We start from the raw sequence: 24,448 nt of genomic DNA on the forward strand, positions 1-24,448 counted from the left end.
TGCCAGGGTATACAGGCGGTGAAGCAGCTACCTCAGTTTGGCTGAGGTCTAGTGCTGAAGGAGGCTCCGTCTCTCAAGGGAGGCAATCAACTATATCTGTCAGATGATTGGGCCTGAGATCTCCGCGAACTGTGTGGGTGGACACCACATGCCAGTGGCTCTGAAGGTCACAGCTGCCCTCAACTTCTATGCCTCTGGCTCCTTCAGGGGTCGGTGGGTGATCTTTGTGGTGTCTCCCAATCAGCTGTCCACACTTGTGTCAAGCAGGTTACAGACACTCTGTTCAGCCGTGCATTGACTTTCATCCACTTCTGTTGGGAGCAGGCAAGCCAGACATAGCAAGCCAGAGGCTTCGCGGCCATTGCTGGCTTTCCCCATGTCCAGGGTGCAATAGACTGTACACATGTGGCCATCAAGGTGCCAGCAGGTGAGCCTGGTGCCTTTGTCAACAGGAAGGGCTTCCACTCCATAAACATGCAGATAGTGTGTGATCACAGGATGCTGATTCTACAAGTCTGTGCAAGTTACCCAGGCAGCTCCCATGATGCCTACATCCTCAGACACTCCCAGGTGCCCGGGCTCTTCAGTGCTCCAGCCCAGCTTGATGGATGGTTGCTGGGTGACAAGGGCTATCTCCTCAGAAGGTGGCTCATGACGCCTCTCCACCATCCAAGAACAGAAGCTGAGCAGCGGTACAATAGGAGCCAGGGCACCACAAGAGCTGTGGTGGAGAGAGCCATCGATCTTCCCAAGATATGCTTCCAATGACTGGACTGCTCAGGGGGCGAACGCCAATAACCTCCATATTGTGTGTCGGTGATAGTGATTGCACGCTGTGCTCTCCACAATCTTGCACTGGAAAGGGGGGGATGCTGTGGACAATGAAGAAGTAGACAAAGTGGTTGTGGCTGCGCCTGCTGGCGCCATGTGCACTCTCTATCTCTGCCAGCTCCTCCAGTGACTGTGATGTGCCCTCACCGCTGTGCCCCGGGACACTAGCCAATGTTCTAATTCCCACCGAGGTGCTAGTATCTGTGCTGGTGCCTGCCTGACAGAGATGGTGTGACGTTGGTGAGACCATGACTGCAGGGCCCTCAGGTGTGAGAGGGGGCCCTGCTGCTCCTCCTCCCGGCCCTGCTCCACTGATGCTGAAAGGAAGAACAAGGACATTGGATCAGTTAACGTGGAGACAATGTCAATGTGCATCCCTGTCCCCCGGATCATTGTGCGCTCATCCTTCCACAAGCAATGGTCAAGCCATATTGCAAACTTCAATCATTGAACATTCAGCACTGCCATAGCTGTTGGGAGAACAATGGTGACCTCACTGCTGGGCAAACATACCTGCCTGGGGCACCCCAGCCTCACTAACACCGGTGGACCTGGGCACATGGCGCCTCTCCAAATCTAGGGCCTCCTGCTCGAAGCGGCTGAGAATCGCCAACTGTGCATTATGTGCATTCTTCTCCTGAAAAGGAGAGAAGATCATTGATTAGTGCTACTTGTACCTGGACTCTCTTTCCAGACAGCCCACCCCAACCAGAGTAGGACATTGCAGGGTCCAGTGCCTCCTCACCCCACTGCTGCCGAACACTCACAAAAAGATACTAGGCCTGTCCCCACCAACATGCCCCCGCACCCCCTTGGCCAAATGCCGCCTACATCACATTAGGCACCACACGGTCTAACCTTCCATAGCAAGAAGGCACAAGCACTTGGAGTGCAGAGGACAGCAGATTGATCAGTGCCACGCCACCTTGAAGCTCCTCTCCCAGCATGTCATCACCCTGACTTTGACATGACCTGGAGTTCAAAAACAGCACCTAGGTGCAGCTCCTCCAGGTTGCCCCCAAAACAGTAATGTGGGTCTCAGTGTACCATATGCTGCGGGGGCAGAACCCAGCTCTTCACCACCCTCTCAGGGTGACCTCGCCATGGGCAATATCTGCTGGCCCGCCCAGCAAAGGACACATGCCATCAATGATTCAATGCAGTCACTACACTCAGACTTGGTGAGGGGGGCACCAGAGGGGAAAGGCTACCTGCTGGGGTTAAGTGACCAATGCCAACACTGGCCATGATTCGCAGCCTTTGAAAGGCTGCAGCAATTTTTAAATTAATTGGACCACCTGCGTAAAATGACAGTGCGGACCCGATCACAGGTGGCAGTCAGGTCTGCGCCCGTCCGTGCCCACTCCCGCACTATCCACCCGACAGGTAGAAAATTCTGCCCTTGAGCTCATCCAAAACTCTTGAGAGATACTGGCAGGGTATGAAGAAGCAAGTTATTGCAGGTTTTTAAAATTACTATGGTTAATCAACTGTAAAGAATTGGAAAAGAGTTTCACTGGAGAAACTTACTTTTTACCGTGACATGAGGAAAGAACAGTTTGACATAAGGGAGCCCTGTAGTGCCTGTCCCATTGTATTTTCTCTAATTCGAGCTCATTAGGTCTTCGGTCTGAAAGGCGCAAGCTTAATCTCATTGTCAGAATCACTTGCCCCATTTCCAAATGATAAGAAAGGGATTTGGGACAGAAGAAGACAGCAGACATCACTCTGTTGTCCAGACAGACCACATTGTGACAAAGAATAGTGATTGATACAAGAGCATGTTCTTTCACCATTAAACTTGCTAGTATTTACTAAATGCCCGTGGTGTGCACATTTAATGACACTTAAACTGGGCTTGGTTCTTTATACCCACAGCTTTTAAGCAGCATTAAAAGTGAACCATTACTGAGTGTATTTTAAATAAAAGCAATTGCTAGGATTTAGATTGTTTATAGGTGACCAAATATGCTATTGATTATAGTTCATTAATAATGTGGAAAGCAGAACTATCAATTGGTAAAGTTCATCCTATACTTAGATTCCTGTGTGCACCCTTTTTTCTGTGAAATGGGTTAATGTCTGTATAAAAATAGTGCATACAAGAATCAGCATTTGTAGCAAGTTAAACACTTGTATGGAAATTTGATCGATTGAGTGTACAGTGTTTTTATGTCGACATTCAATGTGGTGCTTTTCTACAATGGTTTAAATTTATATGTTGCCTTTCAAGCTGCCTTATAGGAGGAGAGATCGACAGTGACCAGGAAGTAAGTTAAGATTTTTGAGATTTGACAATGGGGAGAGCCGTAGCAGAATGAAGAGGTTTATGGAGAACTCCAGATGCAGGGCCATTTTTGGTGAAGACCCTTCTATCCTTTGTAAAGGGAAGGGAGGTAATATGAACAACAGACTAACAACAAGAAATTGTGCCTTTATGTAGTAAAACATACCAAGATGCTTCACAGGAGTATTATCAGACAAAATGTGACACCAAGTCATATAAAGAGATTTAAGGATAGGTGGCTAAAAGCTTGGTGAAAGAGGATATAGGGTAAAGGACAATTAGGGTTTCAGCAACAATTGGGTTGAGGCAGGAAAGGAGACAGGTGATATTACAAGGTGGCAGTAGGTATTCTGGGAGGTGGAGAGGATATAGGGTCATAACCTTTGCTTAGGATCAAATAAGATGGCTAGGTTGCAAGTAGTCTGGTTCAGCCTGGGAGGGGACCAGAATGAAAAGCAGGTTGAGATGTGGGATTGAAGACTTTTATGGAAAAAGAGTGGAGCAAAGCTGTGGAGCATTGATAGATGGAGCCAGTAGAAGTCATGTGTAACAGGGATGTTGTGATACTACTGCAAAGGTTAGGATTGAGGTTGTAGAACTGGAATTTATGTAGGATGGGAAAAGGAAGGCTGGAAAAGGAGAATGATGGAAAAATCAAGGCTTCATTAGGCACCTAGAACAACTCAGAATCTTAATCAGTTTCTTTGAAAGCCAGTCAGGTGGCCAATTACAGACTTTAGTTCTTGGAAATTCCTGGGACCTAGAAAATCCCATGAAGACTCCCAGGGCTACTCCCAACCAATTTTTTCTCATAGCTCCCCAGCTCTGATGGGTCCATCCTGCTGATGAAATTAGATTTATTAATTGCCGCAGGAATATTGGCTGAAAGATATGATTGAGTAAGCAGCGTAATTTCACTAGTCTATGAGACAGCTCTCCCACATTGGGTTAGTGAGGTAAGTGCATCGTTGAGGAGTTACATTACATTAGTCATATCCTGTCTGGATTGTTGCCGATGAATCTGTTTTTCTTCTTCTTGAACTTTGTGGCTTGAGAGGGCATTTTCATAGTGGTGAAGTTGAGTCATTTATAGTTCAGACTGGTGGCAAGCTCCTTTTTAGTGAACCAGTTAGGTTTTTCCAACAATCTTCTACGGTTATTTTTCTGGTGTTAGTCCAAAAATGACCAGGTTTAATGAATTCAATTTCACCACGTATCATGGTGTAATTTGAACCCATTATCTCTGGATAGTTGATTCACTACCATAATCTCTAGGCAACTGTACCCTATGATGTTACTGGTGCCATTATGCTTCTATGTGCTAGCAATATAAAGCAAGCCAATTAGCGTGCATCAAAATCAAGACTCCTTCATTGAAGAATTTGGCCCCATGATTAACTGGTTGGGTCCCAGCCATCACCTGTTCTGCCAATGTTTTGCCCCATCTCTTACATCCTTCCATTTTCTGGTTGAGGGAGGTGCAGGCATGGGTGAATCTATTGTCCAACCCTACCCACCCCTTACAAGCCCCCCATATCAAGGAACTGTGACATTGGAAGCATTCCTGAGTTACTTTGGTAATTCCACCCTTAGAAAGCCTCAACAGAATTCTTGCCAGAGCTGGAAGGAAGAATTGACCCTGGAGGGAATTGATCATCTTTACTGTACCTCCAAACCACTCCCTCTGGAGCTGAGCATTTTTTTGAAGTAGCTGGTTCTTTAGGCAACGAAGAGCCTCAAGAGGATCCACTGTGGAGTGATTGTAGGCCACTGTACTTCTGAAAGGTGGACCTACTTGGGTGCCATTGAAGCACCCATGCAGGCACTGGTGGCCTCTGTTATCTATACTAATGACCATGTCCCCATAATCTGGAACAGGATTCACAGCATTGGAGAAAGTAGACCTGCAGTTTGCTGTACCACACAACGTATAGTAAAGGGTTAACTTTAATGATAGCTACTGAGCATGTGCATAAAGAGCTGTGTCATGGTGACATCACTCACTGAGAGAAGATGAGAGAAAAACACCAGAGAGAGAGTAGTTGTAGCCATTCCCTGATGTTCTATAATTTTGTAAATAGGTAGTGATGTCAATAAAGGTATTTTGAATGAAAGACCATTGCCTCCAGCAAGATCTCTTGTAGAGTAAGAAAACAAGGAGTCCCGAGACAAATCCACAATAACAGATGGTGGAAGCAGTGACTACACCCACAGAGAAACAGTATAAAAAGGCAGAAAAAGCCCGAAATCCCAACAAAAGTGCAAAATGGCAGATGAAGGACTTTGAGGCAAACCCAGCAACCACACTGGAAACCAAAGAAAAAAATACATCAGGGCAGACCAGCAACTAGCAAAACAAGCAACACAAGAAAAGTGAATCTTAACCCAGGGTGGGAAATGGCTACTCCTTTATCCCTAGCAGAATCGTTTCAAAATATAGAGGGCCAGACAGGCTAAGCAATGGCATTTTAGCCAGTACAACAATGCTTCAGGTCTTGTGAGTAAAGATACCAAAGGCCAGGTTAGCATTATGAGGATGTCATCGGGGCCTTTGACTCCTACTTCAGTCTCTGTAGAAATATTATAATAGAGAGGGCAAAACTTAATAAATGCAGTCAAAAGGAGGGTGAAGGGATTGATTGATTCATCAACAAGTCTTACTGCCTAGCTGGCAATTGTGAGTATGGAACATTAAACGATGACCTGGTCATCTTCTTAGTGTTTTAGATGAAAACCTCTCTGCCTTTTTACAATCTTGGGAAGATTTAACTTTAAGTAAAGTTATACAACTGGCCAGACAGGCCGAAAAGCGGATGCAGAATAAGGTGTTTGTAAGAAATCCCACAGGAAGAACCCGATGAAGTTGTTCAGTTTGTGGTTTGTGAAACTGAAAGTATAGCAAGGCAGCAACCCCAGGGAAGTGCCCTGAAAAGGCGCTGATCGCCATTTTCCAGTGTTCCCGCTGTAGAGGAAGAATGCCCTGCTCAAGTTGCACAGTGCCTTGGGTGTGGCAAAATAGGTCATTTTAAAGCAGTCTGCCATTGCAGGAAATCTGTGCTTACAAAACAGAAAGAAGAACCTGTTAAAGGAACCTCCATTCAAGGAATTCAAGAACTGGACAGTCAGGAAATCACCTTACTAGGAAAAATTAAGGAAAATAAAAGCCAGTTTTGGTATGCTGATATTGAAGTAAATGGGCATCCTATTGAATTCAACCTGGACACAGGAGATGGAGTCTCAGTTTTATCTGCCAAAGTTTCATGGCTGAACAAAATAACTCTGCAAGCTTCCTCTATTCAATTCCAAGGTCCAGATGGAATCAAGCTAAATGTTAAAACGTCAGCTTGATACAACACTAAAATACAAAGATAGGGAAATTTCTGAAATATTATATGTTATCCAGAATCAAGAATCCTCTTTGCTGAGCAGAAAAGCCTGCATAGTTCTGAACCTGCTCATAAAAGTTGATCAAGTCAATGCACAAACACAAGATAATGAATTTTAAAGGGAATTTTCCACACTCTTCAAAGGCTTAGGTAAACCAAAAACCCTGCATCACATTACACACAAGAGAGGTTCTAAACTGATTTGTCTATTTACACCAAGGAAGGTCCCACATCCACTTCTGAAAAGAGTCAGCAGTGAAATTGAAGTGTTGTTTCAACAAGGGGTCATTTCACCAGTCACTAAACCAACCAGGTGGTGCTTTTGTATGGTACCAGTCCCAAAATCTAATGACTCCATTTGAATCTGCATTGACCTGACACACCTCAACAAGGCAGTGGCAGAGAAATCCATCCAATGGCATCAGTAGATGAGAACTTGGCCAAACTTGCAAGAAGTACAATCCTTACCTAATTTGATGCCAACAGCGCAGATCACTGGATCAGGAGTCAAAACTCCTAACCACTTTCATTATGCCCTTTGGACAGTACTGTTTTAAATGTCTGCCATTTGGCATCACATCCACCCCAGAAATCTTTCAACAGACGATGTCCAGCATATTGGAGGGCATGGAAGATGTCATATGCCACATGGCCAACATTTTTATTCTTTGGCTCAATGAAAGAAGAAGATGACAAATGGATAAGAGAAATCTTATTCATGCTGCAAGAGGCTGGCTTGACATTCAATGACGAAGGTGTGTTTTCTAGGCCCACAATAAGGTTCCTAGGTCATATTATACAAGCAACTGGAATTGCCGCAGACCCACAGAAAACAAAAACAATAAAGGAATACCCACCACTTAGAAAGGTAACAGAACTACAAAAGTTTATGGGCATGGTCAACCCATTTGGTAAATTCTTACCTCACTTAGCCCGGATAAATGAACCCCTCAGACATTTTTTATGACAGGACCAGGCTTGGTGCTGGACTGAGCATCAGCAGCTATCATTTGAACAAATAAAAATGATGCTAATATCCTCAGAGGCCCTAGTTCACTACAATCCTGAACTTCCCACAACTGTCGCAGCGGATGCTATTCCAGGTCCAAAGTGATGGCGAAAGACCTGTTCACTATGCTTGAGGTCATTAACCAAGACTGAACAGTGCTATGGTGTTACAGAAAAACAAGCCCTGGAAACGACTTGGGCGTGTGAGGAATTCTCTGATTACATCCTGGGCCTGCAGTTTAAGATTGAGACTGACAATAAGCCACTCGTAACCTTGTTGAACAGAAAATAAATTGTGAAGACGCCACCCAGGATCCAGCAATTCGGATTAAGACTCATGCGATATGATGCTACAACAGAGTATGTATTGGTTAAATATCAGACTACAGCCGACACTCTGTCAAGGATATCTGCCAGTTACCCAGTACAGGAAGATAAAACCTTCCTTGAAGAAATTGAAGCCTTCACAACCCTGGCTACTCAATACTTGCTGGCAACAGACCAGAAGTTGAAACAATTTTGTGAGGCTCAGTGGCAAGATGAAGAGTGCATTCAGATTTGCACATACTAAGCAACACCATTTTGAGGCAATGTTTTAAACAACCTCACTACACTAGAATTGTAGATGACCTCCTGGTATACAATGTAAGATTGGTGGCACAAGAGCTCTCCACCTGGGAGTCCTCCAGAAGATTCACCAAGGTCATCTTGGCATTACTAAGTGTCGAGCCAGGGCACAAAAGTCCATATGGTGGCCAGGTATTTCGCACTCTATTGAAGACATGGTCTCCAACTGCATCGCCTGTGCCATTCACAGACAGGAGCAGAAAGAGCCACTTCTGCCCTTCTTCCCATCCAGGCCATGGGAGCTATAAAGGGAAAATATTTCTTGTAATAGTCGACTATTATTCCCATTGGATAGAGGTGCAAATGCTACAAGGTCTCACCTCTGAAGTCATTATTATCTCTTTGAAGGGGATGTTCTCTATACATGGCATTCCAGACATTATCATTTGTGAAAATGGGCCACATTTCGTCATCGAGTGTTTCCAATCATATGGATTTGTGCATGTCACAAGTTCGCCCAAGTACCCTCAGTCTAAAGGAGAAGCTAAGCAAGGCATACAGACTGTAAAAGACCTTCTAAAGAAGATTGACGACTTTAAGCTTGCTTTGCTCAGTTATCACTGTTGCAGAATGGTTTTTTCCCCATGCGAGCTTCTGATGGGCCACAAGATAAGAACTCAACTCCCCCTCCTTCCTGACATGTTGCTACCAAATGCCACAGTGGAAGACCATTATCAGGTTGGAAAAAGGGAAGAAACATACAGAACATGTCAAGCTCATACTTTCAACCAGAGAAACAGGGCTCATCACCTTTCTACTCTTGAAAGGGGAGAGATGGTGTGGACTAGAGACCAGCAATGAGAAGCTACTGTAATAGAAAAGCTACAGCAACCAAAATCGTATCTGGTCAAGACACAGTCAGGCATCATTCAAAAGAACAGATCAGCCCTGAATTCAATGGACAGAAAACCATTAACAGGATGGGCTCCGTACCCAATACTTAGAAGAATTTCACACCGACAGAACCACAAATGATGGAAATCAAGTATGACAACCCCCAGGAACCGACCTCAGAACAAACAGATTCCCAACTACTTCAGAAGGAGCTCTGCACACACTCAGAAAGACTGGTGAAAACACCAAGGAGACAATCCCTTTAAAAGCAGAGACTTTGGGTGGGGGTGTAGGAGGAAGTGTATATAATAATATGGTAATAAAGACTCAGTGGGAGAAGTAGAGTAAAGGGTTAATGCTAATGATAGCTACTGAGCATGTGGGTGAGGAACTTTTTAAAAATTCATTCACAGGATGTGGGATTCGCTGGCTGGGCAGAGCATTTATTGCCCATTCCTAATCGCCCTTGAGAAGGTGGTGGTGAGCTGTCTTCTTGATCCGCTGCAGCCCATGTGGTGTAGGTACACCCACAGTGCTGTTAGGAATGGAGTTCCAGGATTTTGACCCAGCGATAGTGAAGGAACGATGATATATTTCCAAGTCAGGATGGTGAATGACTTGGAGGGGATCTTCCAGGTGGTGGTGTTCCCATCTATCTGCTGCCCTTGTCCTTCTAGGTGGTAGTGGTCCTGGGTTTGGAAGGTGCTGTCTAAGGAGTCTTGGTGAATTTCTGCAGTGCATTTTGTAGCCGGTACACACTGCTGCTACCATGCATCGATGGTGGAGGGAGTGAATGTCTGTGGATGTGGTGCCAATCAAGAGGGCTGCTTTGTCCTAGATGGTATCAAGCTTCTTAAGTGCTGTTGGAGCTGCACTTATCCAGGCAAGTGGGGAGTATTCTATCACACTCCTGACGTGCCTTGTAAATGATGGACAGGCTTCTGGGAGTCAGGAGGTGAGTTACTCATCACACAATTCCTAGCCTCTGACCTGCTCTTGTAGCCACAATATTTATATGGTTAGTCCAGTTCAGTTTCTGATCAATGGTAACCCCCAGGATATTGATTGTGGGGGATTCAGTGATGGTAACACTATTGAACATCAAGGGGTGATGTTTGGATTCTCTCTTGTTGGAGATGGTCATTGCCTGGCACCTGTGTGGCACAAATGTTGCTTGCCACTTGTCAGCCCAAGCCTGGATTTTGTCCAGGTCTTGCTGCATTTGGACATGGACTGCTTCAGTAGCTGAGGAGTCACAAATGGTGTTGAACATTGTGCAATCATCAGCGAACATCCCCACATCTGATTTATGATGGAAGGAAGGTCATCAATGAAGCTGCTGAAGATTCGGCCGAGGACACTACCCTGAGGAACTCCTGCAGTAATGTCCTGGAACTGAAATGAATGGACTCCATTAACCACAACCATCTTCCTTTGTGCTAGATGTGACTCCAGCTAGCAGAAAGTTTTCCCCCTAATTCCCATTGACTTCAGTTTTGCTAGGGCTCCTTGATGCCACACTTGGTCAAATGCGGCCTTGATGTCAAGGGCAGTCACTCTCATCTCGGAAGTTCAGCTCTTCTGTCCATGTTTGAACCAAGGCTGCAATGAGTTGAGTGACCCTGGCGGAACACAAACTGGGCATCAGTGAGCAGATTATTGATAAGCAAGTGCCACTTGATAGCACTGTTGATGACCCCTTCCATTACTTTACTGATGATCGAGAGTCGACTGATGGGGCAGTAATTGGTTGGGTTGGATTTGTCCTTTTTTTGGACAGGACATACCTGGACAATTTTCCACATAGCCGGATAGATGCCAGTGTTGCAGTTATATTGGAACAACTTAGTTAGGGGCGCAGCACGTTCTGGAGCACAAGTCTTCAGTACTATTGCCGGAATATAGAAACATAGAAACTAGGAGCAGGAGTAGGTCATTTGGCCCTTCAAGCCTGCTCTGCCATTCATTATGATTGTGGTTGATCATCCAACTCAATAGCCTGCTCCCACTTTCTCCCCATACCCTTTGATCCCTTTCACCCCAAGAGCTATATCTAATTCCTTCTTGAAAACATACAATGTTTTGGTCTCAACTACTTTCTGTGGTAATGAATTCCACAGGCTCACCACTCTCTGGGTGAAGAAATTTCTCTTCATCTCAGTCCTAAATGGTCTACCCCATATCCTCAGACTGTGACCCCTGGTTCCGGACTCCCCCACCATCGGGAACATCCTTCCTGCATCTACCCTGTCTAGTCCTCTTGGAATTTTATAGGTTTCTATGAGATCCCCCCTCATTCTTCTGAACTCCAACGAATATAATCCTAATCTACTCAACCTCTCCTCATGTGTCAGTCCCGCCATCCCAGGAATCAGTCGGGTAAACCTTCGCTGCACTCCATCTGTAGCAAGTACATCCTTCCTCAGATAAGAAGACCAAAACTGCACACAATATTCCAGGTGTGATCTCACCAAGGCCCTATCCACTGCCTTCAGCCATTTCTTGATATCATATGGAGTAAATTGAATTGGCTGAAGACTGGCATCTGTGATGCTAGGAACCTCTGAAGGAGACCAAGTTGGGTCATCAACTGGGCACTTCAGGCTGAAGATTGTGGCAAGTGCTTCTGCCTTATCTTTTGCACTGATGTGCTGGGCTACCCTGTCATTGAGGATGGGATATTTATGGAGCCTCCTCCCCCAGTGAGTTGTTTAATTGTCCATCACCATTCACGACTGGATGTGGCAGGACTGCAGAGCTTAGATCTGATCCATTGGTTGTGAAGTCACTTAGCTCTATCACTTGCCACTTATGGTGTTTGGCATGCAAGTAGTCCTGTGTTGTAGCTTCACCAGGTCGACACTTCAGTTTTAGGTATACCTAGTGCTGCTCCTGGCATGCCCTCCTGCACTCTTCATTGAACCAGGGTTGATCCCCTGCTTGATGGTAATGGTAGAGTGGGGGATATGCCAGGCCATGAGGTTACAGACTGTTATCGAGTACAATTCTGCTACTGATGAAAGCCCACAATGCCTCATGGATGCCCAGCCTTGAGTTGCTCAATCTGTTTGATATCTATCCCATTTAGCACAGTGGTAGTGCCACACAACACAATGGAAGGTATCCTCAATGTGAAGCAGAACTTCGTCTCCACCACAACTGTGCGGTGTTCACTCCTACCGATACTGTTATGGACATATGCATCTGTATCAAGCAGGTTGGTGAGGATGACATCAAGTATGTTTTTCCCTCACCACCTGCCACAGACCCAGTTTAGCAGCTATGTCCCTTGGAACTCAGCCAGCTTGGTCCCCCATCCAGGGTACATTCTGCATCCTTGCCACCTTCAATGCTTCCTCCGAGTAGTGTTCATCATGGAGGAGTACTGATTCACCAGCTAAAGGAGGGCAGTCATTGGTAATCAGCAGGAGGTTTCCTTGCCCAAGTTTGACCTGATGCTATGAGACTTCATGAAGTCCAGAGTCAATGTTGAGGACTCCCAGGGCAACTCCCTCCTGAGTGTATAACCCTATGCCACCACCTCTGCTGGGCCTGTCCTGCCAGGGATGGTGATGTTGGTGTCTGGGACATTATCTGTGAGATACGATTCCGTGAGGATGACTATGTTAGACTGTTATTTGACTAGTCTGTGAGGCAGCTCTCCAAACTTTGGCACTAGCCCCAAATACTAGTGAGCGTGACTTTGCAGGGTTGACAGGGTTGAGTTTGCCTTTGCCATTGTCATTTCCAGTCGATGTCTGGTTTCATTCCTTTTTTTGAGGCTATGTAGCAGTTTGATACAACTTGTTGTTGTATCAATGGCTTGCTGGGCCATTTCAGAGGGTATTTGAGAGTCAACCGTATTGCTGTGGGTCTGGAGTCACATGTAGTCGAGATTTCCAGACAATGGTTTCATAGTCATCAGCAGACTTTTAATTCTAGATTTTACTGAATTGGGATTCAAACCCAGGTCCCCAGAGCAATACTCTGGGTCTCTGGATTACTAGTCCAGTGACAATACCACAATGCCATCGCCTCCCCTATGTGTCATAGTGATGTCACTGAGAGAAGATGAGTGAGGATCACTTCAGAGAGTGGGTGTAACTATGTATTTAAAAGCACCATTGCCCCAGCAAGATCTCTTCTAGAGTAAGGAACCAAGGAATCCCAAGACAAACCCATAATAACAGACACTACAGCTGTTGGATTGGGTAAATTGGGATTTTGGCTCATTCTTTTGCATCTTAATTTTTTTCTCCCAATTTCGGTTAACATCCCCATCACCTTCCAGTCTTACATTCTGATTATAAAGTTAGAGACATGATCTGCCACTTCTGAGACTGTGGTGCTACTTCTGGGTAATCAGTTGGTTGTAGAACCACTAGAGCAAAGTGGGCCAGTTTATCCACTGACTGTCCCTACTTTTGGGAAAGCACTACGATTACATTGGGTGGGGTAGGGACATAAAGAAGAAGAAAGACTTGCATCCAAATGTGTCTTTTGCAAGCTCAGGATGTACCAAAGCCCTTTACATCCAATGGAGTACTTTTCAAGAGTAGCCATTGTTATAATGTAGGAAATGCAATAGTCGATTTGCACACAACATAATCCCACAAAAACAGCAGATTTTTTTTTAATGATGTTGGTTCAGAGATAAATATTGACCAGAACCCTAGGAAAACTCTTTCTTCAAGATAGTTGCCAGGGTCTTTTACAATCACCTGGGAGGGCAGACAAGGCCTTGGTTTAACCTTTAATTCAAACAGCAGAACCTCTTACATTGCAGCACTCCCTCAGTTGTGCCAGCCTGGCTCTTGTGCTCAAATCTCAAACCTCTGAGTAGGACCTGAGTCTATGATCTTAGGATTCAGAAATGAGAGTGCTACCCTCTGAGGCTGACACCTGTACCTGTTCACTTTGAGATCACTGCCTGGAGAAATCACCAGTGGGAATGCAAATGTCTTGTTACCCAGTGTTAAGAGTACATTTGGCTGCATTCCCTTCAATAAAGCTTTTAATACTGTTAGAAGGCTGGACCTGTAACACAAATCATTCATGTAAGAGAAGTCTCCTTTAATTTATATTTTCATCAAATGTTATGGAGCTCTGGGTGAGCAGATGTGCTGTTGAGCTCCTAACATTCCAAACATTCTTTCAGCTGTTGTCCCCGTTGCTCTCTGGAAGAAATCAACAATAAAAATCGAAGTGATGTTTAACAGTTATTACTGTTATTCATGAGTGAACCTTAGGCTCAGTGTCCCTACTTCTAATTCAGAAGTTAAAGGGTTTGAGCCCCACTCTGGCCAACCACAATCAGTAGAAAGTAGAATATAGTCTCTAAAAAAACAAATTATATCTAGTGTAAGATGAGTTAGGACCTGCCCTAATGGACTATTAATTAGGTTACATGTGGATAAATGGTATGAGGTAACAGTTCTCTGCTACTTGCACCTGAGGCTTTGGTCATATCTCTAGACAACATAATAAGATCATGGAATCTGATATCAATCGGGACAAACGTGATACTGACCTCTGACCATATTTTTGTTTTGAACAGTACAAAGGGTAAAGGATGTGGGTTTGTGCACACAAAGTTATGAATCAGATGTTGAAGAAACCAAATGAATTTGGTGAGCGGGCACAAGAAATTTCTCCATAGGAAGGAAAGAACTTGCATTTCTCAGGATCAGGGTATCTCCAAGCACTTTACAATCAATAAAGTCCTTTTGACATGTACTCACTGCTGTAAAGTAGGGAATGCCCATTTGCATGCAGCAAGATCCCACAAACAGTAATCTGTTTTTAAAGATGTTGTTGAGGGATACACACTGGCCAGGGCTTCCCTGTTCTTCGCAAAAGTACCATGGGACATTTTACATCCGCCTGAGGTGGTAGACAGGCTTTAATATTTCATCTGAAAGACAGCCTGTCTGACAGTTTAGTAATCCCTCAATGCTGCACTGGGAATGTCAGCCTAGTTTTTGTACCCTGATCTCTGGGGCAGAACTTGAATGCACAAGCTTCTGACTCAGAGGTGACAATGGTGCCCACTCAGCCAGGCCAAGAGTGATAAATTAGAGGGTGGGTCACCTGATGCAGTCTCACTTGCATCACATTGGTCAATGTTGAAAAGGCATACATAGAGGGGGTGGGAGAAGTTCCTTAAACTGGATTTTTGAGAGTGGAAGGGGAAGTCTGGTAGTATTACATGGGAGACTAAAAGCAAATGAAATACTTTAAAAATAGAGATTCACACCACTCAGCCCGATGAATCCATCCAGTTGTCCTATTGTTGGTGGACGGTGTCATTTAGGACGATTGCTGTATAATGTGCCTGCTGTGGTGACACAGACTTTAGTACAACATCAAAACAGTAAGACCCAGCTTCCTGCCTTCCTTCTCCACATTACTGAGCTATCATGGGACAGAAAGAGGCACAGAAGCACTGAGCTGGAACTCTTCTTTCACACGCTGTACTGACCTAAACAAATAATTCATGAACATCACTCTTCTATTTATCTTGATAACTTATGATTCTAATAGTTACTCTTTTTGTCTCCCTCGCCACAGATTATTTTGAATTCTATGCACAAATACCAACCAAGACTCCACATCGTAAAAGCAGATGAAAATAATGCATTTGGTTCAAAAAACACTGCCTTTTCCACCCATGTATTCACAGAGACGACATTCATTTCAGTCACATCATATCAGAATCACAAGGTAAGCCATTTCTTTTCTCCTCTTAATGTTCCCTTTAGAAACAATGCAGTCCTGTTGCTGGCAGCTTTCATCTAACCTCAGTGAAGAGTGTTCTTGGGAATTGTTCAGCTCCTAATAATGTTTTGGCTTCCATTATCTGCAATTGGGAGATTGGTTTGGGACCAAGATCAGAGCCATGATAAGTGATCAAGACTGTGTGATCTGAAGCACAAAGTCAAGGAGAAGGTGGAGTGAGAAACAAGGAACATGAGATCTGAGCTTAAGTAAATAGGAGGAGATAAAGTTCAACACAATGTGTAAATGTAAATGTATATTTTAGTAGGAAGAATGGGGAAGACACTTCTTACTTGGAAGGTACGGGTCTAGATGAGGGTAGAGCAACAAAGGGATCTCAGAGTATAAATACACCAATTACTAAAAGTTGTGCCACAGAGCAAAGCAAGCACTAGGCTATATTTCTAGATGGATAGAATTGAAAAGTAGGGAGTTATGCTAAACCTGTATCGAACATTGATTGGACATTTACACTTATAGTACTGCATACAGCTCTGGTCACCATATTATAAAAATAATATAGAAGTAATAGAGTGGATGCAGACAAGATTTGTGAGGATAATACCAGAAATGCATGGGGATACTTACCAGGAAAGGATTGACAGGCTGGGTCTCCTTTCTCTACAGAATAGAGGCCTTTAAAATTATGAAATGTTTTGAGAGAGTGTATACAGAGAAAATGTTTCCACTTATGGGGAGAAGCATAACTAGAGACTATCAATATAAAATAGTCACCAAGAAATGCAGTAGGCAATTCAGAAAAAACTTCTTTACCCAAAGAGTGTTGAGAATATGGAACTTGCTACCCCAGGGAGCGGTTGAAGTGAATACTATAGATGCATTTAAAGGGAAGCTGGATAATCACATGTGGGAGAAAGGAATAGAGGGCTGCAATGATAGATTTAATCGGGAAAGATGGGAGAGAGTCAAGTGGAGCATAAATGCCAGTATGGACTGCTTGGGCTGAATGGTCTGTGTCTGTGCTATGAACCCTATGTAATCCTATGAGGTTGTACCAACCCTATATGATGGAACCTGCACAGTCTCTGAGGCTACAAAACTTCTTTATGTACACTTTCATAAGTACAGGTGTGTTGGGTCTATGTCAGAGGGAGTCCCTTTTGCAAGGGTCAGTGCATCTTACTTCATAGCTGGATGGATAACCGTACCTGGTCCTCAACATTCACCCAGCTCTCATCTGTGGTTCCATGCAGCTGCTTGTGCACTGAAGCAGCTACACTCTGATAATGGCATTGTTTCACAGGGCAAGCCAGGTGAGGGTAGCATGTGGGCTGGTGTCCACCTGTGAGGTTGACTGCCTGTCTCCAATCACCTTTTTGCAGCTGCACAAAAAAAACGCTGCTGAGACGAATATGGCCGAGGAAATGGTATTTCCTTACTGGTCATAAAAGCATCACAGCAAAGCTGTGTGGGCAGGTGTAAAGTTTTTTGGCACTGCCACAGAAGGTATTGCAGATCATCCACTGCAGTCAGCCACATCTCCAGCTGTCTTGACTTGTCAAGCCACTGGGAACAGATGTGCAAGACCCAAAGAGGGGCTGGCCAAGAGCAATCCATCTTCGCTGTAATCAACTCATGTGCAGGTATTGCATGTGTGCACACCCTTACTGATTCCTTCATACATATTTCTTTATATCCCAAAATGCACTCCTTTGGTATTCACCCACACAAGCATCCTTTTTGCTTGCTACCAGACAGAGAGAGAGAGAGTATTCATCCATACACTACATTATATTGCGAGTGAGACAAAAAGAAGAAGAAATTAGAACTCTACTTAGCTTCTTGGAAAGTACAACTCTACTTGATAAAGAAAACAGCTCTCAACTTAAGCACAAAACTGCTCTGGTTGGCAGGGATATCATGATACCATATTGACATTGCTGCTTTAAATGAAACCTGCCTGGCAGAGGAGGGCCAGCTGACATAGCTATCAGCAGGATACACATTCCTCTGGATTAGTAAGCCAAAGAGTGAGAGGCGAGAGGTAGGTGTTGGCTTTGCTATCAAACCTCTCATCACAAAAAGCTTGGATACCCTTTCTAGGGGCATAAACGGTCGCCATGACTCTTGTGAAAAAATATGCGGCAATCATCAGTGCATACACTCCAACAATGAGTAGTCCTGAAGATATCAAGGAAAAATGCTATGAAGACCTGGACAGAGCTATTGCAAATACTTCACAGGACAAGCTCATTATGATGGGGGACTTCAGTGCAAGGATAGGAACTGACCAGCAGGCTTGGGATGATGTCCTGGCAAATCAAGGTGTGGGGAAATGCAACAGCAATGGCATGTTTCATTTGAGTCTTTGCACCTGCTGAAATATGTCAGTCACCAACACCACCTTCAGACAGAAGTCAAAGTACAAAAACAGTTGGATGCACCCAAGATCTAAACACTGGCATCAGATTGGCTTTATCATCACCCAACAGAGCAATGTAAAAGATGTTATGATCACCAAGGTTATGAGAGGATCAGAGTGCTCTACAGGCCACAGGATGCTCCACTCCAAGATAAAATTTACCATCTCACTGAAAAGAAGACCAACATGCACCAGATCTCCAAGAAAGCTAGATGTATAGAAACCGGCATCCACAGAGTGCAGTGAACAACTCAGGCTCAAATTTGAGGAACGGATGTCGTCTGAAGAAAATACCAAGTGATGATATTGAAGCAGCATGGTCAACCTTCAAACCAATAGTTCTCCAAACTGTCAGTGATGTCCTGGGAACACAGAAAAGAAACCACTGAGATCAGTTCGATGAAAATGATCATCAAATTAAGGAACTGCTACAGGAGCAAAATGCAGCATATGCAGCATAGCTGGGAAACAAAGATACATCCACTCTTAAGAAATCACTCCAGGACAGCAAAGGGAATCTGCAGCAGAAGCTACATAGAATGCAAGATGCATGGTGAGCTAAAGAAGTCAGAGAGTTTCAAGTCTATACAGATCAGGGTGACATGAGGAATTTTTATAAAGCCCTGAAAACTATGTATGGAGGTCCCTCACATGGCTACTCACCTGTTCTTAGTGTTGATGAGAAATCTGTCCTGATGGGCAGGACAGTTAGCCAAGAGCTGTGGGCTGAGCACTTTAGGACTGTGCTACACCACTGTAAATGGGGTAACTATAGACAAGCTTCCAGACTAGCCCAAATGTGAAAACCTGTACATCAAACCCTCTGTTAGGGAGGTTGACAAAGCCATCAGATTCCTACCCTAATGGAAAGTGCCAGGCTCAGATGGGATCCCAGGAGAAATTTACAAGTCTGGGGGACCCCAGCTAGCCATCAAACTCACACAATTACATTACTGAATGTGGGATCAACAAATCTTCCCTTAGGAGTTCAAGAATGCCATGATTGTTCGCTTGTCAAAGGAAAAGGACAAAAATTTGTGTGTGACAACCACAAAGGGATCTCGCTGCTTTTGGTACCTGGTAAGATTCTAGCAAAAGTTCTACACAAACAGACTGATAAGCCACATAGTAGAACATATACTGGCAGAAAGTCATAGTGGGTTCAGGAAAGGGAAAGGCGATTGTGACATGGTCTTCGCCTTTCAGCAAAAACAAGAGATATACTGCGGACGCACATGGGACTCCACTTTGCCTTTGTTAACACAGTAAATAGAAAGGCCTTGTGGAAAGTCTTAGCCAAACTTGGACGTCCTGATAGAGTTGTAAATCTGATAGAACATTTTCACAATAGAATGACAGCTAAAGTCGCTGTCTACAGTGAATATACTGACACCTTTGACATAACAAGTGCTGTGAAGTAGCGGAGGAAACAAATGATCAAACTTACAACAAAACTTGCTGTGTACAAAGCTGCGGTAATACCTACCTTCCTCTATGCCTGTGAAATCTAGGCTACCTACTCCAGACACATTAAGCAGTTGAATAGGTTCTACATGAAATGCATTTAGAATATCATGGAAGGACAAAATGCCCAATGCTGAAGTACTTCAAAAAGCAGAAATGTCTGGAAATGAAACACTCATCATCAGAGCCTGCAAGTTAGGCTGAGATGAAGGTTCAAGGATTCCTAGAAGGCAAACCTCAGGAAATGTGACATGTCCACCACAGACTGGGAGAAAAATGCACAAGAAAGAACTTCCTGGGGAGTGATCTCAAGCAGTGCATTATTTCCTTCAAACAGCAAAGAATACAGGCAGCTAAGGACAAAAGATGAGCTAGAAAGACAGGCAGTTCCAGTGAAATGAGACAATTCATCCTTGCCAGCACTGTAGAAAGTCATACAGGTCTGCAATCGGGCTCCACAATCTTGTTGGAACACACAACAGATGTCTCTAGGAATGGCCTCTTTGATAATGAAGGAAAACCGACAATGATAGTACAGGAATGGGGCAGACTGGTGACTTGTCTACACTATGTATTATAAACACCCCAGCTGCATCAGAGACTCCTAAAATTATGCTAAGAGGCCCAGTCTCACAAAAGCAGATGTGGGAGATCTCTGGAGACTCTTTTATTTTTAAGGCAGGATCATGGAGAACAGCCCAATTTTGCGACTTTCGCATGTTTATTGATCTGTTTTGGTTTAGACTGGCTGCATAATTAATGCTGCAATTTTTACCTCTTCACTTCAATCTTTACCTTTAAGTTGCTGCTTAAAACCTAGCTCTTTGACCAAGCGTTTGGTTAGCCATCAGCTCTCTTGTCTCTTAGCTCAGTATCAATTTCTGTCTGACCAGATACCTGTGAAGCCCTTTAGGATATTTAACTTTGTTATGAGCACTATATAAGTGCAAGCTGTTGTTGCTTACAAGACTGGCAGTGACTGATAGTGTACATGTGCAAATTGCATCAAAGCCCATGCTGGATTAACCATATATGCTTGTGTGTTGATGGCATATTGCTGTAAAGGAGCCAGTAAAATAATAGGCCTTCCTGGCTGCTGACCTTGGCAAATTGGAGAGGCTAATGTTGAAGTTGTGGTCAGTTATATAAAACTTGCCTATCATGACATATGATTGATATAAAAGTAGATTATTAAGCAATTTGGTTCCCACAGTATACAGCAATGTCCATCGCAACCGACTCCCGACTGAAAGCCAAAATATGGGAGAGTGGTACACTCAGTTGCATTCCTGGACAGTAACATTGTAAAACAGCCATGATATATATTTCTAATAATTCACAACTTTAAAGGTTTTTTTTCCTAATAGTTTCATGAAAGCAGAGACTAAACAAAAATCAACTCATAAAACCTAATCTGCCCTCTCAGGTACAGTAATTATCAAAGATCCTGCCATACTGTCTGAAGAAGAGCAGGGTTGTTCTCCCCAGTGTCCTGGGCAATACTTACCCTCAGCCAACATCACTGAAACAGATCATCTGGTCATTATAACGTTGCTGTTTGTGGATGATTGCGGTGCCCATGGCCACCACCTTTCCTACATTAAAGCAGTCAGCACTTCGAAAATATTTAATTGACTGTAAAGCCCCTTGGGACATCCTGAGGTCATAAATGGCATTATATAAATGGAAACCCTTTCATTTTTCAGTAAAGTTACAAAGGATTTATTAAATTGGATAGACTGATGGTGACAGTCATTCTGAGTGCTAAACAATACCTCCTCTAATATCTCAGTTAAATGCTTGCCAGCGCCATAGGCGGGTGGGTTTCATGCAACCAGTGGCAACACCAAAGGAACCTTGATGAATTCACTATGGTTGATGGCTGAGAGAACCAAGTCTTCCCAGCTGCCATCCTTAGTGAATCTGGCAAATTTATTTTGTGGTTGTTGGTGAATGTGCAAGGCCCAGCTTGAGTCTGACACAATTGAAAATAGCTCAGCATACTCATGTTAAAGATCATTGCCCCTGACATGGGAAAGCTCAGATTGGTGCCAGCAATATTATTGTCCTGTTTTAAACTGTGGGGGGAAAAGGACCATAGTGGTATCGTGTCAATAGAAAACGGGTGATAATAATTTAGCACAGAGATCAGTGAATGGGCTCCATTCAAACACTACTGCACCACCCAAGTCTGTCTACCTCCAACAGCACTATCCCTTTCATAGAAAATTTCAATATTTAATCCATATCCATAAAATAAATAGCTGGTTTCATTATCAAATGTGCCTAGTCCTTTTTATCATACACTGGAACCAAAGTGCTGACAGTGATTAGCTGAAGGGTCACTGTGTGGTGCAAAATGTTTTCCTAATTGTTTGTTAATTGGGGTCAAAGGACAATAGTTCACAGAGGCATCAGCAGGCGACAGTGTACAGACTGTTGGCCCCTGACACGAGAGAGCTTAGACTGGTGCCAGCAATAGTACTGTCCAGTTTTACACAGGTGGAAAACATTTTCCTTTTAAACTTCTGATTCCCCTATGGTACAGTTGGGGGCAGGACAGAGGATAACTAGCAATGGTCCAGTCCATCATAAAATGGCAAAGCGATTGTGCAACACTTTTAGAGACCATCACTGAATTTTACTAAAATATTCCTAAGCAGCTAAAAAAATCTCACTCTTTATGGGCTGGGTTTGGACTAATAGTCAAGAGGGCAATATCTGCCTTCACCAGTTTCAAAACAGGGGTATTACTTGCTAACTTGCAACACGACAGTTCCATTCAATACCAACTTGCACTTATATAGCATCTTTACCATATTAAAAGCATCCCAGCATACCCCTCAGGAGCATTATAAGACAAAGTTTGACATTGAGGCACTTCAGGACAAGGGACCAAAAACTTGGTCAAAGAGGTAGGTTTGAAGGAGCAACTTAAAGGAGGAGAGAGGTACAGAGGTGGAGAAATATAGGGAGGGAACTCCAGAGCATAGGGCCCATGCAGTTGAAGGCAAGCCTGCAAATAGTGGAGTGATGAAAATTGGGGATGTACAAGAAGACCAGAATTGGAGGAGTGTATCTGTTTTGGAGGGTTGTCCATGATTCACATCAGTAAATGTCATCATGCTTCGTGTACAACACCAGTGCAATGAAAATGAATATGCTGCTCCGAACTGTTTACAGTGGGGATTTTTTTCTGATATCAATAATGAAAAGTGAAAGTAAGACAATTGAGGAACAGAAATTTTAAAAATTAAAATACTGGAAATATGCAACATGCTGATAAACATCTGAATATATTAAAATCGTTACTGTTCCAAGAAAGTATAATGAGGAATTCATACCTGAAAAATTAACCCACCTTTACTAGTTTGGAGACACTGAAGAGTATATTGTGTATTTTCAGCATTTCTTGCTCTTTTTCTTATATTCGCTGCATTGTTTGTCTCAAACTGAAAGACAATTTACAGAACATCACTGCTAACAGGGAGTTATTGAGCATCATTACATTCTATTATATAATTTTAAAAATGAACACAATAAAGGTGGATGATAGCTGCGGGAACAGAAAACACAGAGAAACTCCAAATTCAGAATGAGTACCTTGACTTACAATGCTATGGTAACTAATAACAAATCAGTAAAAGTTTATTCTTAGGGTGTGTTTCAAAAGCAAGATTGGCATTTATTAGCCCTCTTTGGAAAGTGGCAGCGGGCCTACCCCTTGAACTCTGCTGTGCATGTAATGGAGCTCTCACACAATGCTATTAGGTAGGGATTTCCAGGATTTTGACCTAGTGACATCATAGCAATATCATTTGAAAGTAACCAAATTCCCATCAGTTTATTGTCTCTTTCTGGCAAAAATTAAAATCCCAAACTGAAAATCCCAAAAAAGGAAAAGATGTGCAACCATTTAGACCTTGACTGAAAGATGAGAACAGCAGAGGCATTCACTCTTAAAGTAAAAAATATATATATGAATGTCTCAGGATTGAGGAAACAGGGCAAACAGAGGTTTCAGAACATGAAATGGAAAGCAAATGGAAAACGCATGAAATAGAGTCTGCAACATGCTGCAAAGAAAGTATTGCAAAAATGGAAAACAAAAAGGAGTGGATGAATTCCCATCAAAATGAAAATGCACAATCGCATTATCATAAAAGTTGTAAGTGCCATCTGACTTGTGCTGATTTAATGAGCAGACGTTCATTTAATCTATAAATATTCAACCACCTGTTTCTTGAAGTGGTTCTATTATCGTATCTTACCTCTAGACTTGATTATTAAAATGCATTTCTGTTTGGCCTCCCATCTTCCACCCTTCATAAACTTAAACTCATCCAAAACTCTGCTGCCCCTTAGCTCAGACCAAGTCTTGTTCACCCATCAATCCTGCCCCTGCTGACCTACACTGGCTCCAGGTCCAGCAATGCCTCAATTTTATAACTCTCAACTGTGCTTTTAAATTCCTTTGTGGCCTCACCCCTTTCTATCTTTGAAATGCTCTTTGATATCTCTGTTCCTCCGATTCTGGCCACTTGCAAATCCCTGACTTTAATTGCACCACCATTGGTAGCTGAGACCCTAATCTTTGAATTCCTTCCCTAAACCTCTCTGTCTTTCTAACTCCCTCTCCGCCTTTAAGACACACCATAAAATCTCAATTTTTGACCATCCTTTTGGTCATCTGCCCTAATATCACCCTTTGTGGCTCAGTATTAAATTGGTTTGATATCATTCCAGTGAAAAATTGTGGTTATGCACTTTGGCAGGAATAATAGAGGAGCTGAATATTATTTAAATGGAGAAAGACTGCTGAAAGCTGCAGCACAGAAGGATTTGGCGGTC

General features: G+C 43.4%; 1 protein-coding gene across 1 annotated transcript in view; it reads left to right on the plus strand.

Moving 5' to 3' along the window:
* Positions 1 to 24,448, plus strand: part of tbx4 (T-box transcription factor 4) — a 120,494-nt gene that overhangs the window by 69,734 nt on the left and 26,312 nt on the right. Inside the window, exon 5 of the mRNA XM_041196704.1 lies at positions 15,544 to 15,696. Coding sequence (XP_041052638.1) covers positions 15,544 to 15,696 — 153 coding nt within the window. The remainder of the gene's footprint in view (positions 1 to 15,543; positions 15,697 to 24,448) is intronic.

The sequence above is a fragment of the Carcharodon carcharias genome, chromosome 10, assembly GCF_017639515.1.
Source record: "Carcharodon carcharias isolate sCarCar2 chromosome 10, sCarCar2.pri, whole genome shotgun sequence".
Lineage (NCBI taxonomy): Eukaryota > Metazoa > Chordata > Chondrichthyes > Lamniformes > Lamnidae > Carcharodon > Carcharodon carcharias.